General features: G+C 42.1%; 1 protein-coding gene and 1 long non-coding RNA gene across 4 annotated transcripts; one reads left to right on the top strand and one right to left on the bottom strand.

The window, feature by feature from the left end:
- The first annotated feature begins 4,224 nt into the window (after positions 1–4,224).
- On the top strand, positions 4,225–6,867 carry rccd1 (RCC1 domain containing 1). 3 transcript variants are annotated; one of them, XM_014125095.3, is made up of 9 exons: positions 4,225–4,539; positions 4,679–4,744; positions 4,869–5,078; positions 5,259–5,424; positions 5,622–5,743; positions 5,839–5,949; positions 6,140–6,286; positions 6,368–6,397; positions 6,564–6,867. In XM_014125095.3, exons 1-9 carry the CDS (start codon positions 4,314–4,316, stop codon positions 6,746–6,748), a joined length of 1,263 nt encoding a protein of 420 aa, XP_013980570.1. In that variant the 5' UTR covers positions 4,225–4,313; the 3' UTR covers positions 6,749–6,867. The 3 variants fall into 3 exon arrangements, with proteins under 3 accessions (XP_013980570.1, XP_013980571.1, XP_013980572.1); XM_014125096.3 differs by having other exon boundaries at positions 5,851–5,949; XM_014125097.3 differs by lacking the exon at positions 4,679–4,744.
- On the bottom strand, positions 6,863–9,684 carry LOC106561300 (uncharacterized). The gene is made up of 4 exons (XR_006757052.1): positions 8,710–9,684; positions 8,436–8,589; positions 8,025–8,109; positions 6,863–7,936 (listed from the first exon to the last, which is right to left on the bottom strand). It is a non-coding gene; the product is annotated as an uncharacterized LOC106561300 (long non-coding RNA).
- Positions 9,685–15,534: the final 5,850 nt, after the last annotated feature.

The raw sequence follows: 15,534 nt of genomic DNA on the forward strand, positions 1-15,534 counted from the left end.
TGTATAGGGTCTAGGTCTGGTTGTCGTCGGGCCCATTAGGGTTTCATTGTTCTCGGGTCTGGGGTCCCCTTTTTATTTTATGAGCAGGTCAGGGTCTGATTGTCCAGGTCCAACTTTTTGCAACCGAGAAAACCTTTACTCTAAACTGTGCCTTGTATTTGAGTGGAATACTGTAGATCTGCATCAGGTAAGAATCTCCTCTTTATCCCGGTAATATTGATAAAGGCACCTATTACAAATGATTGTAATTAACAATTGTCTTACATGTAACTAACATATCTCATATGTAACTAACATGTGCTGCTTTTTATTGGCAAAAGTCATAATAAAGTAGGGTACAGAGCTTTGCTATGTGAGGGCTACTCTAACCCCCGACCTGTCCTTCTGTTTCTGGCTAGGAGGGGGGCTGGGGTTCAAACAGTGCTTCCAAAGGTCCTAGTACCTCAACAGCATGAACAGCAATCAGACAGAGACCGGAGGGAACTCTAAAGAACCTGTCTACAGCAAGGCTCTAACCACTACCATCGTGTAGGTTTTTGCTTGTTTTGAGTAAAAACCTACAGGAGGGTAGCTCATGCCCTATACATGCTGCAGCTGGTTTTGTGGAAATATGAGCAAAACTGACACTTGAATAATTTATTAACAAGCTGTCAGGGATATAATAGAGACAGATGGCATTGTCTGTGACTCATTTCAGCCTTAGAACTCCTTGGAGCTTTGGTAATATTGATATTTCCTGCGTTGTTATTTTTAAATTGTTGTGACAGATGTTTTTTTCATTTTCCTTGTGTGGAAACTTTGGGCACTGTCCGCAAACTAGACTTTGATGAAAGCATTATAGTCATTTACCAGTGGAATGCATGGCCCTGGTTTTTCATGACAGCTGTCTGTTTTGATTCCAGTTAGAGGTCCCTGTTCCAGACTGTGGTTCTGCTCAATGGGTCCTTGGTACTGGTTCTGATGCTTGTGGACTTCCTATGTTTCTATTGTGTGTGGGGTCTTACAGTAACATTAGCTCTTAGGAGGCATGTCACCTGTCCCCGCTGGATCTCTAGCCTCTTCTTCCCCTACAGTAACAAGACACAGCAGCAGCACTACATGGGAGGGACTCAGGAGTCCTATGTGAGCGCAAGATTCCTCGAGACTCCTCTTGTTTCTAAAGCAACAGAGGACACAAACAACAATTAGGCAATTTGTTTGACCCATTAAAGACATTGTCCTAGGGCAAGGTTCCCCAACCCTCTCCTCTGGTTGGGTGATTGTGGAGGCCAGGTCATTTGATGCAGCACCTGGAGGTGGGTTGGATCATTGTACTACTTTGAAGAATCTAAAATATATATTGATTTGTTTAACACATTTTTGGTTACTACATAATTTCATGTGTGTTATTTCATAGTTTTGATGTCTTCACTATTATTCTACAATGTAGAAAATAGTAAAAATAAAGAAAAACCCTTGAATGAGTAAGTGTGTCCAAACTTTTGACTGGTACTGTATATATTTTTTAATTTGTATGTTTAGCTCACATAATTTAGAAGTATGCATTAAGGTGTCTTTAATATAATAAGTGTGTCAAAAACGAATGTAGACATTAATAAATGCATTTATATAGCTTCCAAAATATATTTTTTTACAATTAAGGAGTACCAAGTTGGCAGTAGCTTCAATACAGCGCCCCCTGTCAGTCATCTAAGGTTTATACTCATTATTGGTTGAAACCTCTTGCTTTGAAATTAATTTCCATCACTGGAGGTTGGTGGCACCTTATTTGGGGAGGATGGCCTTGTAGTAATGGCAGGAACATAATAAGTGGAATGGTATCAAAGAGGTTTCCATGTGTTTGATGTAATTCCATTCACTCAGTTCCAGCCATTATTATGAGCATCCTCCCCTCAGCAGCCTCCTGTGATTTCCATAATCCAGAAATTGAACATAAATATTTAAGGCTAGATGCAGTTTTTAGTGATGAAATGATTTAGATACAATGGATTCGTTTTTAATGAAATCATTCAGATGTATTAACATTGCAAGTTTTTTTGTCAGACAGCCTTCTAAAGTCTTGGTGGTTTTGGTTTACAAACAATAACTGAGACATTGGAAATCTAGTGGAAATAGGAAAGGGAAGAAAAAATTATCCATATTATCAGAAGGTGCAAGTCAATAATTTGTGTTTCTCTGTGCATTATAGAACAACATAAATAATATGTTGGAAACATTAAACACTTGTAGAAATTGTCAGGGAATGCAAAGGAAATGCATGAGGGGAAGAAATGTCAGCAAGATAAAGGAATAGCATCAGCAATCCAGTGCTAACTAATATGTAATTAGTTTCAACTCGTCGAACAACTGCACAGCATGCATTCAATACACTGATCTGACCTCCCACAATCGAACGGATCAAGTTCTCTCACACCCATCTCCAGCAGCGTATGGAGCTGGAGGCAAGAGCTGAAAATAACCAGGAAGATGCTCTACAAATGTCGGCACCCAGCTAAGACACGTTTCCGAGGTGAGCAGGACGACTATGAGATGAGGTTACGTCCGGATACCACCAGGCCTCAAGCAAAGTCGGGAGAATAGGAATAATGGGACAAGGACACAAAATGTGGATTTCTGAGGAGGAATAGAGGGAACAAATAGGAAGAAGAGGTCGAAGAGAATGAGGAAAGCAGAGGTTTGGATTTTAATTTGAGGAAGATGGCGATAAAAATGGAGATAGGGTGTTGAAGAAGACTGGTGTCAAGTGCAAACAGAGTGAGCTGTGCGCCAGACCGAATTCTGGAGGTGAAATTGTGTTGAAGAACTCGAAACCTGAGCCTGGCATCAATGGACATGATAAAGAAGAATCTGGTCCAGTAGGAGTGACATTTTTGTAGAAAGGGGATCCTTGCTTTTTAGCGGATCCATTTTTGGTTTCAGGGTGGATGAGAAAGGAGGTGAGTGCATTTGAATCAGTGAAGGTAACCTGTTGTGAACTTGTGAAATTTCTTTGTATTTATTATGACCAGAGGGAGTGGACGCTCTATGTCACGCTACTTGGGTCAAGATCTGCACCATTGAAAGGAATGATTTCTGGGGTAGTGTTAAGTGTAAAGGTGAAGTTGAAGATTCCTGGTGTTTGTGATGCCTGCTGTTTGGTGCAACCCAGACCCGGTGGGGAGCGCTGTGAAACAGTCACTGTCAGCCCTTTTGAGTTGTGTCAGTCTTTACCTGACAAAGTCAAGTTAGGATATATCAGTTATCTTGTTTGAGCTTTTGTGCCGGATCCACTGCGCTGTTTCAGGTGCAACGTGTACGGTCATGTAGCAGCAGTTTGTAGGAGGGAGATTCCAAGATGTGGGAAGTGTGCAGGAGGGCATGGGATATAAAGGATTGTGTCGTTTCTGTGGATAAAGTTGTGTGTCAACTGTAGCAGTGCCCATGTTGCTGGGGATCGGAAGTGTCCGGGGGGAGAGAGGCAGGTTGAGGTGGCTAGAGTTAGAGTAGTGCAGGTGTTGTATGCTGAGGCAGTGAAAAAAGTAGAGGATGGGTGAGGGATCCTGTTAGGATCCCTGTGAGTAATAGATCTGTGCCAGCACAGAGGGATAGGCCAACCAATGATATATGCTTCTGTAACGTTGGTTTCTTAGCTTTCATAGCAATGGTTATTAACTAACGCAGAAATGGAACGTAAATCACAGAAAATAGATGTTGTGGTGGCAGCTGCAGAAAAGTATTTGGATATTCAAGATTTGACTTCAGAAGAGTTACAGGGTGTGTTGAGTAGTGGTGTCCCGTCCTCCCAGGCCTTTGGCATGGCGCAGGAGCAGATAGGGTCAAAGTAGCTGAATGGTATAGTGGGTTTTTAATGAGTGTAGGGTTAGTTGGAAGGGTGTTTTATTTCTATATATGTGTGTGTGTATTAGTATTAAAGTATAGCCTAATGGATTTATATTGTAGTCCAGTTGAGGGCGGTAATGCAACATATTGGATGCCAACCGCCAAAGGGTAAAGTCAACAAAACTTAGTCCACTCTGTTCATAACAGATTTTTGTTTTGGGAACAGAAAATTCACAGAAAATTCAATTGAGATCAAATGTTTCATCATGAGAATTTGCAGAATGTCGGCCAAAACCCATCTCGTTTCATCTTCTCCCACTGCCGGCCAGTGGGTTTCCTTTCACTACCATATTTGGTAATGACTGGAAACGCAAAGCGGATGCTTCACATTTATACATCCGGTGAAGTATCTGTCTCATTGTTCTATCTGTAGCACTGATCGCAACGTTGTACGTATTGTTTTGTTTACGCTACCGCGAAACGCAGAGTTGCTGATGAATTGGTTTGGATTTGGCTTCAACGGCTTTGGGCAAATACGAGCGAATGAAAAATTGACTGATGGGGAAAGTGCCGGAGATGCCAACGTAACATATCCAATCTCTATTGATATTGTTTGTCGGAATCTGGAAGAGGAGCCTGTCCAAATCTGTCAACATAATAGCAATGTTGATACGCAGATCAGGACGAGTTGGAGTCGAAGAGCAGCTCTGCATTCAAATAGTGAGTAGAGTACTCAACTCGATCATCCCTTACGAAAATAGATTGCAGTTAGAGCTTAGTATAACTGCAGTATGCTGACAAATCCTGCGTCCAAAATAACCATCGACTGCAGTTAAAAACGGCTATATTTTTTTGTAAGGGCTGCCTTCTCGTGATTGTAACTCTGCAAGTCTGCAGCCCGCTCAACCAGAGACCGCAGTGAAAGGTTGAAAACTGCATGAACCAGTTTCCAGTGTATCAATGAAGTTCCAACCATGTACCTCAATTCGCCAACCTACATGGACTGTTTCAAAGTTTCCACTTAACTGTATCATTTGTTTACGTTTCAGGTGATGGAAGGCTGTGTCTGGCAGGTTTTGGAGTAGGGACCCCCAGTCAGAGAGGTTGTGGCGGCTGTGTAGAGGAAAGCCGAGGGTGCCAGGATGCACATATCAGCGAGGGATATCTGGCCCTGTCTTTCACAGACAGAGTAGAGTGCTGGAACTCTGAGCGAAATGAGAAGAAACCAGGGTGGAGTATGGTGATTCCAGATAATACTGGTATTGATTCATACTGACTGGAGTTGTAGCATAGTTGGTACCACCCACAACCCCTAGAATTAAGTAAATGTTATTTCCCCTACTCAGGTCCATGTACAGGTCTGTGGCAAATATAATGAAGCTCTAATCAAGTTGCATTTCAATAATGTTGTAATCATAATGTATTCTTGTGTTTTGTAGGGCCCTCACTAGCATTCCCATTAGTTCCAGGAGGGTACATAGCTTCCAACCCTCCCTTTTACCGCCCACTTTCCCCACAACTACTGGCTGTTAGCCTGGCATTAGGCACAGAGCACGCAGTCCTCCTCACTGCCTCTGGAGACATCTACACCTGGGGCTCAGGCAGGTGAAGACAACAAATGTCATGTTTCGTAATTGAATTAACAAATCCTGTACACCAGTTTAGTCAATAGGCATTTTTTCAGCACACCTTTCATAGGTTACTGATTACTATTTTGGGTACATCAGACATGGCAAAATTAACGACAGCATAGGATCTGTATTAAATGTTCTGAAAACCTTGCTCCCTGGTGTTGTTGGCAGCCATGGGCAGCTGGGACATGGGGACCTGAGCCCGCAGGAGGAGCCCAGAGCAATGGAGGCACTAATGGGTATGCCCATGAGCACTGTGGCCGCCGGGGGTTGGCACTCTGTCTGCACCAGTGGTAAGAGGGATGGGATGGATGGAACTTACAAAAGAATGATAAAGTAGTGATTGCATTACATTTGCATTACACTATTCAGTCAATGTGATCACCAGTCTGGTCCACAGCTGGGGGAGACCTGTACGTGTGGGGCTGGAATGAGAGTGGCCAGGTGGGACTGCCATCACGAGCCCTAAGAGGAGAGCAGCAGAAGAGCCAGGACACAGGTCTGCCTGTCTGAAATCTGTGTTGTATTTTGGGAGGGCAGACCCACCAGCTCAGCTTGTTTTAATATTCAGTGTTCATGCAGGCAAATGGATGATACTTAAAGACCCCAAATTGGCTGCGTTGCAAAACACCTACATTGAGGTTCTGGACTGGTGTAAATATTGTTTATCTGAACTGCTGTATGTTTAGGTGGTGCCAGCACATGTGAAGATCAAGAGGAGAGCAATGACGAGGTGTTCATATCAATACAGGCCTTCCCAGCCCTGGTGGATGTTACTAAGTCATGTGAGGTCAGCAAGATCAGCTGTGGGTCGCGTCACACTGCCGCAGTCACAAGTAAGAGCCCTTCACACAAGCTGCCTCAAACTGCTAATTTAGAGAGATGACACTGAGTATGTTTTTCTATTTATTTTCCAGGTACAGGTGATCTCTACACTTGGGGCTGGGGTAAGCTTTAAATGTCAAATATTCTAGTCTACGTGGCTTTGAGTAGGCCTGTGTATTGAATAAATAGCCATTATGTATTTCACCTAGGAATTCATATCAATGAATGGATAGACATGGCCTTTTCTCATATGCACGGCTACACGCTTTGCATTTGCCACCGTTTCAGGTGAATACGGCCAGCTGGGACAGGGGACTGTGAACAGTTCAGACGAGCCAAGACAGGTAGAGTTTTTCAAGGACCAGGGGCTGCGTGTGGTGGATGTAGTGTGTGGACCATGGAACACTTTTGTTTCTGCTATCAAAGAGGACCCCTCTCTCCATCCTGACACAAATATCCTTAATCCTCTGTAACCAAGGACTACATAGAATAGAAAAACTGCCTGTAGGAGTTGAGCACTAAGGACGGTGCACAGATTGATTGACTAGCTGTTTATTTTTTCAGACAAATAAAGTGAAGTCAGTGACTAAGACTTGATTACTTTTATTATAGCTATTTATAGATGTAAAAAACTTGAACAGTTAAGACAGCACTGACATGATGTAGAAATACATTTTCAAACAGAAAATATTAATCTACAGAGTAATAATTTAGGCTGTGGATCAGACTTTTCCCAAACCTTTTCACCCCCGGAAAAATTGTTCTCTACTTTACGCACACTCTGCTCTATTCATATAGAACAGGCTACTCTGGCTAATGGTGCTTGTTTTTAATAAAGTTTGATCAAAGCTGATTCAATGTCTGCAAGATCACAATGATACTATTCTACAAAACAGAACCGAATATAATAGTATGACATTAGTCAGACAAAAAAAATAAGCAATAACACAGCCTAAACTATGCTACAGTTTAACATCTGCTCTAAAATTTGCCCACTAGCCCATCATTCGAAACAACAACACAAGAAGATCTAAATGCATATCCCATGAAACTGATGAGATCAAATGGTTGGTATGCAGATGCTGCATGGACCTTTAACCGGTAAAAACCTGAAGAATTATCAGAGCTCGCCAGCTTGTAGTCCTAAAACCCAGGAAATTAGTTACCTTTGATTCGTTCAGCCATCCCTATGTGAAAAATGAATTGGGAAAGAATAGGGTTTTGGAATAAACGCCAAAATCACCATTAAGCCCGTGTTTACCTAAACTTATTTTGGCCGTTTATCCAAAAACACCATTCATTTCCCCTTAGGCTTTGTCCAACGAACCACGGAGAAGTTGGTGCCTACAAAAAGACTCCATTATCTCTATCATTCACGATTAACAATGAGAAATGTGAAAGGAAAGAGACAACACAAATGTATGCGTCAAGTAGAGGTAAAAACATGCGCAGTGTGTGATCCGCACACACCCAGAAGCTTAGGAACCTTTAGTCTGGGGGTGGGGGGAAGCCACTCCGTATAATTTAAGGCAAAATCTCAAAGTTATTAGTATTACAATGAAAAAAATAGAAGAGGTCCTCTTAGTATGAATAGAACAGAATCCAAAGCATCCATATCCTGGTGTGTTATTCGTAGACTTCACAGCACAATCTTAAAAGAACTGAAGAAAAACGTGGAATATTAGAGGGGGGGTACATAGTTAAAATGTTGCGCTTATGGAGAGATATTCTAATCAGATTTCAACTCACCTGATGAAATCTGGTGACCTCGATAACATGTTGGAACTCTGACAGATTTACTGTCCCATCTTTGTCTATATCTGACCCAGAGAATCTGTAATATTGAAAAGTAAATAAGTAGTTGCTTTACCCTTGGATATTGCAGACGGAGACTTGAAATCATACAAAGCAGACCTGACTATATCGTACACAGCAGGTCTTCCTTGAGGTAGGCTCACATTGGGAGAACCAATAGTGGCCTTAATCTGTAAACTTACATTGCTGATGAGCTGCCTCATCTCTTCAGGTGTAAGCCTTGTGTCTTCAGTCAAACAGTTCACCAGCTTCAAAAATTCCGATTTTATGTTTTCACCAGCCACCCACACACTACCAGACATCCATGAATACATATACCCCAAGAATTACCAACAATTGTTTTACCAAAAATGCGGAATGCTTAGTGGGACTTGATTTCCAGTGTAGCTGAATCGCTGAAGGCACTCAAGAGATCAAGGAAGTCCTCAAAGATGAGACTTCCATCTTTCATATCAGATGTTGAGAACACATGGCAGATCCTTTTCCTGAAAGGGTTGGCCTAAAGGGTGGGGACAGAACATAAACATTAGGGACGAAAGGAAATCCAACATGTTACAATGATTTGTAACAACATTCACGTATTAGTAATGGAGTAGAATTTCAATTGCAATCTTGTCACCTTGAGTTCTGGCAGTGAAAGGACTTTCTCCATGGGCACACTGGTGAGGTTTCTGTCCTCTTTGGAGAGCAGTTCACTGAATCGCTTGTGTGCCCTACAGAAAAGAAGCATCAAACAAACTTAGTTCTGCCTGTATGGATGTTGATTGTTCATCAAGTCCCTTTAACAATACATCTAAAATGACAAACCATTCCAACCTAGTTCAAACAATCCATCTTGCCGATCAAATTTTGTTGTAAATTTCAGTTGCCAAGAACGTTAAGCTCTGGCAAAATGGAGCCTATGTATTTATATACTGTATTTGTATCAAATAGGATATTGAAAACAACAGTATCAGTCAATTGAAATGATCATGAATAAAGCTAGTTACTTACAACAGAATTTCTGGTTTTGTAAGAAATATCAGCTCCTGGAAGGGATACATTATTTTCTAATACTACACACACATTCCATATTTTTACCACAACGTCTTGCTTTTATCAGTTTGTCACTTGCAATGTGCTCAACACGTTGTCCTACTAGCTAGCTAACAGTCGTCAAAAGCTGAAAATGCACTCGCTAGTTAATATAGGCAATAATTCAAGCTGAGCCGCGACTCTTTTATGAGGGCAAAAAGTAACGATAAATAGCCAGCTGGCTAAAAACAACTTGGTTAGTTATTCCCTAACCTAGTAACTACAATGGCCAACAACTTGTTTTGCACACTTTCTTGGCTAGATATCTAATTCACGTTAGATATCTTTTGTCACCTGATATTCTGAGAGCAGATCCTTCCCTAATTGACTTGCTATTGTTCCCATGTTTCCCTTCTTCTGTTTGTTTAGCTAGATAACTTCTGATAACATTCCAAAGGAGCCACTTCCCTTTCTGGAATTTACGTAATATTATTAAGTAGAAATGCCGGACTTGCCACCTGTTATTCTGCGGCTGCCTGCGCCAATGGAACCCAGACCTGAGTTGTGTTCGAATACTGATTCTAACCGTACTATTGTGACGTGGATTGAGTATATAGTATGCTTATTGGTCATAATATGGATATAGTTAGTATGCCAAAAGTTCCCGGATGACGTACTAAATTCGCCAAAATACGAAAGCTGTGTTTGAATACCCATACTAACATACTGTATACTACATACTTAATGAGTATACTATATACTATTAGTTCATTTTAGTATACTGTAAACAAATGGTATCCTTTCATTTGAGCTTACTAGCTCTTCATCCGTCTACCAGTTGATGCTGTTGCTATGCAACCTCTTGCTATCTAGTAAGCATAACAAATTAGTAGTTTGACATTTTATGACTTCTTCGGGTGTGATCTTAAATTCAATCCGGAGTGCGGGAGTGTGCTGATAAATTCAGAGCATTGTCCGTTTGTGCGCACACTGGATGTTCGGGGGGCGGAGGAGTATGGTTGATTTGAGCATTCTGACCTTACAATCGCAGTCAAGCACCCAAGCTCATGCCATTCTTCAGGAAATGGGTGTGGATTCATAACTTTTCAGATTTGAAGAAAATGGCAGAAAATATGCAGCCGAAGTCCGGCGAGAGCAGATACAAATTAATTGCTTTAACTAATTATGACAAATGTTAAGAACATTTTGAAAAAATGTAATAAAGTAATGCCTTTTCAAATAAGTTACGTTGACTGACCTTTTCAAATAAGTTACGTTGACTGACAATTTGTTTGCTACGCTATCCTTACAAACCGCATAGCATTACAGCAATATATACCGTATGTTAGCTAGTTACCTAACGTTAGTTGGCTACTAATACATCGAACTTGCCAGGCAGAATATTAACTAACTACCCAACGTTTATTGACATGATTATTTACTTAATTCTTAGCCAAATGGTATAGTCATGCGATTCAATGGTTATCTACTCTGATTTCAGAACATTCTCGCGCAGAATAACTCATGAATGTACAAACGCACAACACACTTTGAATATGGCCGCTGTCAGTAAACGTTGGCAAAATAAAGCGTAATTAAGTTGTTGCCAGTGTAACCGATGTGAAATGGCTAGTTAGTTAGCGCTGGTGCGCGCTAATAGCGTTTCAATCGGTGACGTCACTCGCTCTGAGACCTGAAGTGGTTGTTCCCCTTGCGTTGCAAGGGCCGCGGCTTTTGTGGCGCGATGGGTAACGATGCTTCGTGGGGTGTCAGTTGTTGATGTGTGCAAGGGTCCCTGGTTCGAGCCCGGTTTGGGGCGAAGAGAGGGACGGAACCTACACTGTTACATTGATGCTGTTGACCCGGATCGTTGGTTGCTGCGGAAAAGGAGGTCAAAGGGGGGGTGAGTGTAACCGATGTGAAATGGCTAGTTAGTTAGCGGTGGTGCGCGCTAATAGCGTTTCAAGGGCCGCGGCCTGTGGCGCGATGGGTAACGATGCTTCGTGGGGTGTCAGTTGTTGATGTGTGCAAGGGTCCCTGGTTCGAGCCCGGGTTGGGGCGAAGAGAGGGACGGAACCTACACTGTTGCATTGATGCTGTTGACCCGGATCATTAGTTGCTGCGGAAAAGGAGGTGGTCAAAAGGGGGGTGAGTGTAACCGATGTGAAATGGCTAGTTAGTTAGCGCTGGTGCGCGCTAATAGCGTTTCAATTGGTGACGTCACTCGCTCTGAGACCTGAAGTGGTTGTTCCCCGTGCGTTGCAAGGGCCGTGGCTTTTGTGGCGCGATGGGTAACGATGCTTCGTGGGTGTCAGTTGTTGATGTGTGCAAGGGTCCCTGGTTCGAGCCCAGGTTGGGGCGAAGAGAGGGACGGAACCTACACTGTTACACCAGCAGCACAGTTGCAGTCACCAACGCCCTAGATAACATGAAAACAGCCTAACCAGCTCTGCTTGGGCAAATAAAATGGTCAGAGTGAGCTGTTCTCTCATTTATTTCTGGAAGTAGCTTGCAAGCTAGACGATGTTAGCCACTTAGCTTGGGTGCTTGACTGCCGTTGTGCGCTCTGAACGCTCTGAATTTACAAACTGACAATCTGACAATGCTGTGAATTTACAAATGCCCTGAGCGCACTCTGGCACTCCAGATTGAATTTACGAACACACCCCTTGTCCCAGACCCCTCTCACCTTATTCTGGTCGCCTCTCAATTTTTTTGCAATTAAATTTAAGGGCTTTATTGGAATTGGAAACATGTTTACATTGCCAAAGCAAGTGAAATAGATAATAAACTAAAGTGAAATAAAAAGTTAACAGTGAACATTACACTCACAAAAGTTCCAAAAGAATAGACATTTCAAATGTCATATCTATATACAGTGTTGTAACAATGTACAAATAGTTAAAGTACAAAAGGGAAAATAAACATAAATATGGGTTGTATTTACAATGGTGTTTTGTTTTTCACTGGTTGCCTTTTTCTTGTTGCAACAGGTCACAAATCTTGCTGCTGTGATTGCACACTGGTATTTCACCCAATAGATATGGGAGTTTATCAAAATGGGATTTGTTTTCGAATTCTTTATGGGTCTGTGTAATCTGAGGGAAATATGTGTCTCTAATATGGTCATACATTTGACAGGAGGTCAGGAAGTGCTGCTCAGTTTCCACTTCATGTTGTGGGCAGTGTGGCACATAGCCTGTCTTCTCTTGAGAGCCAGTCTGCCTTCGGCAGCCCCTCTCAATAGCAAGGCTATGCTCACTAAGTCTGTACATAGTCAAAGATTTCCTTAATTTTGGGTCAGTCACAGTGGTCAGGTATTCTGCCACTGTGTACTCTCTCTTTAGGGCCAAATAGCATTCTAGTTTGCTCGGTTTTTTTGGTTAATTATTTCCAATGTCTCAAGAAATTATATTTTTGTTTTCTCATGATTTGGTTGGGTGTAATTGTGTTGCTGTCCTGGGGCTCTGTGGGGTCTGTTTGTGAACAGAGCCCCAGGACCAGCTTGCTTAGGGGGCTCTTCTCCAGGTTCATTTCTCTGTAGGTAATGGCTTTGTTATGGATGGCTTGGGAATCGCTTCCTTTTAGGTGGTTGTATAATTTGACGTCTCTTTTCAGGATTTTGATCATTAGCGGGTATCGGCCTAATTCTGCTCTGCATGCATGTTTTACGTTCTACACAGATGATATTTTTGCTGAATTCTGCACGCAGTCTCAATTTGGTATTTGTCCCATTTTGTGAATTCTTGGTTGGTGAGCGACCCCAGACCTCATAACCATGAAGGGCAATGGGTCCTGTAACTGATTAAAGTATTTGTAGCCAGATCCTAATTGGTATGTCGAATTTTATGTTCCTTTTGATGGCATAAAGGCCCTTGACTTCTCTCTCAGATTGTTCACAGCTTTGTGGAAGTTACCTGTGGTGCTGATGTTTAGGCCGAGGTATGTATTGTTTTTTTGTGTACCCTAGGGCAACGGTGTCTAGATGGAAATGGTATTCGTGGTCCTGGCAAATTGACCTTTTTTGGAACACCATTATTTTTGTCTTACTGAGATTTATTGTCAGGGCCCAGGTCTGACAGAATCTGTGCAGAAGATCTAGGTGCTGCTGTAGGCCCTCTTGGTTGGGGACAGACACACCAGATCATCAGCAAACAGTAGACATTTGACTTCAGATTCTAGTAGGGTGAGGCCGGGTGCTGCAGACTGTTCTATTGCCCTCGCCAATTTGTTGATATATATGTTGAAGAGGGTGGGCTTTAAGCTGCGTCCTTGTCTCACCCCCCAGCCCTGTGGAAAGAAATGTGTTTTTTTGTGCCAATTTTAACCGCACACTTGTTGTTTGTGTACATGGATTTTATAATGTTGTATGTTTTTCCCCTAACACCACTTTCCATCAAATTGTATCGCAGACCCTCATGCCAAATTGAGTCTAAAGCTTTTTTGAAATCCATAAAGCATGAGAAGACTTTGCCTTTGTTTTGTTTGTTTGTCAATTAGGGTGAGAAGGGTGAATACGTTGTATGGTAATTTGATAAAAAGCCAATTTGGCATTTGCTCACTACATTGTTTTCACTGAGGAAATGTAGGAGTCTGCTGTTAATGACAATGCAGCGGATTTTCCCAAGGTTGCTGTGTCACGATCGTCTAAAGGAGTAGACCAAGGCGCAGCGTGGTTAGAGTTCCACATGTTTAATAAATATGAAACTCACCAAAACAATACAGAAGAAAACAACGCGTGACGTTCTGTGCTGCTCACAGGCAGCTACACAAACACAAGATCCCACAAAGCACAGGTGGGAAAAGGCTGCCTAAGTATGATTCTTAATCAGAGACAATGATAAACAGCTGCCTCTGATTAGGAACCATACTCGGCCCAAAACAAAGAAATACAAAAACATAGAAAAAGGAACATAGAACACCCACCCTAGTCACACCCTGGCCTAACCAAAATAGAGAACAAAACCCTCTCTATGGCCAGGGCGTGACATGCTGTTGATGCATAGGATGCATAGGATGCATGGGAGTTATTGGGGTCAAATTTGTCTCCACTTTTGTGGATTGGGGTGATCAGTCCTTGGTTCCAAATATTGGGGAAGATGCCAGAGCTGAGGATGATGTTAGAGTTTAAGTTTAGCCAATTGGAATTTGTGGTCTGTATATTTTATCATTTAATTTAGAATACCATCAACCCCACAGTCTTTTTTGGGTTGGAGGGTTTGTATTTTGTCCTGTAGTTCATTCAATGTAATTGGAGAATCCAGTGTGTTCCGGTAGTCTTTAAACGTTGATTCTAAGATTTGTATTTGAACATGTACAGTTGAAGTCAGAAGTTTACATACACTTAGGTTGGAGTCATTAAAACTCGTTTTTCAACCACCCCACAAATTTCTTGTTAACAAACTATAGTTTGGCAAGTCGGTGAGGACATCTAATTTGTGCATTACACAAGTACATTTTCTAACAATTGTTTACAGACAAGTTATTTCACTTTTAATTTAATGTATCACAATTCCAGTGGGTCAGAAGTTTACATTCACTAAGAGTTTCAAGGCCTACCTTGAAACTCAGTGCCTCTTTGCTTGACATCATGGGAAAATAAAAGAAATCAGCCGAGACATTAGAAAAAACATTGTAGACCTCCACAAGTCTGGTTCATCCTTGGGAGCAATTTCCAAATACCTGAAGGTACCACGTTCATCTGTACAAACAATAGTACGCAAGTATAAACACCATAGGACCACACAGCCGTTATACGGCTCAGGAAGGAGATGTGTTCTGTCTCCTAGAGATGAACGTACTTTTGTGCGAAAAGTGCAAATCATTCCCAGAACAACAGCAAAGGACCTTGTGAAGATGCTGGAGGAAACAGGTACAAAAGTATCTATATCCACAGTAAAACGAGTCCTATATCGACATAACCTGAAAGGCCGCTCAGCAAGGAAGAAGCCACTGCTCCAAAACCGGCATAAAAAAAGCCAGACTACGGTTCGCAACTGCACATGGGGACAAAGATCACACTTTTTGGAGAAATGTCCTCTGGTCTGATGAAACAAAAATAGAACTGTTTGGCCATAATGACCATCATTATGTTTGAAGGAAAAAGGGGGAGGCTTGCAAGCCAAAGAACACCATCCCAACCGTGAAGCACAGGGGTGGCAGCATCATGTTGTGGAGGTGCTTTGCTGCAGGAGGGACTGGTGCACTTCACAAAACTGTTTGAATGGTGTCTGTGAGTATAAATAACAGAACTCATTTGGCAGGCCAAAACCTGAGAAGATTCCAAACAGGAAGCGCCCTCTCTGACTATTTCTTGGCCTTCTTGATCATCTCTATCCAAAACAGGGGATCTCTGGCATAACGTGACATTTTCTAACGCTCCCATAGGCTCTCAGAAGGCGGCAGAACGGTGAATGATGACTTTGCTGGC

The sequence above is a fragment of the Salmo salar genome, chromosome 10 (genome assembly GCF_965601325.2).
Source record: "Salmo salar chromosome 10, fSalSal1, whole genome shotgun sequence".
Taxonomy (NCBI): domain Eukaryota; kingdom Metazoa; phylum Chordata; class Actinopteri; order Salmoniformes; family Salmonidae; genus Salmo; species Salmo salar.

Bases quoted from the DNA above. Each gene is read 5' to 3' on its own strand.
- rccd1 (XM_014125095.3), top strand. From the start codon at position 4,314: ATGAATTGGTTTGGATTTGGCTTCAACGGCTTTGGGCAAATACGAGCG. The intron at 5,425-5,621 runs GTGAAGACAACA...TGTTGTTGGCAG, and splicing joins TACACCTGGGGCTCAGGCAG to CCATGGGCAGCTGGGACATG. The intron at 6,287-6,367 runs GTAAGAGCCCTT...TTTATTTTCCAG, and splicing joins TCACACTGCCGCAGTCACAA to GTACAGGTGATCTCTACACT.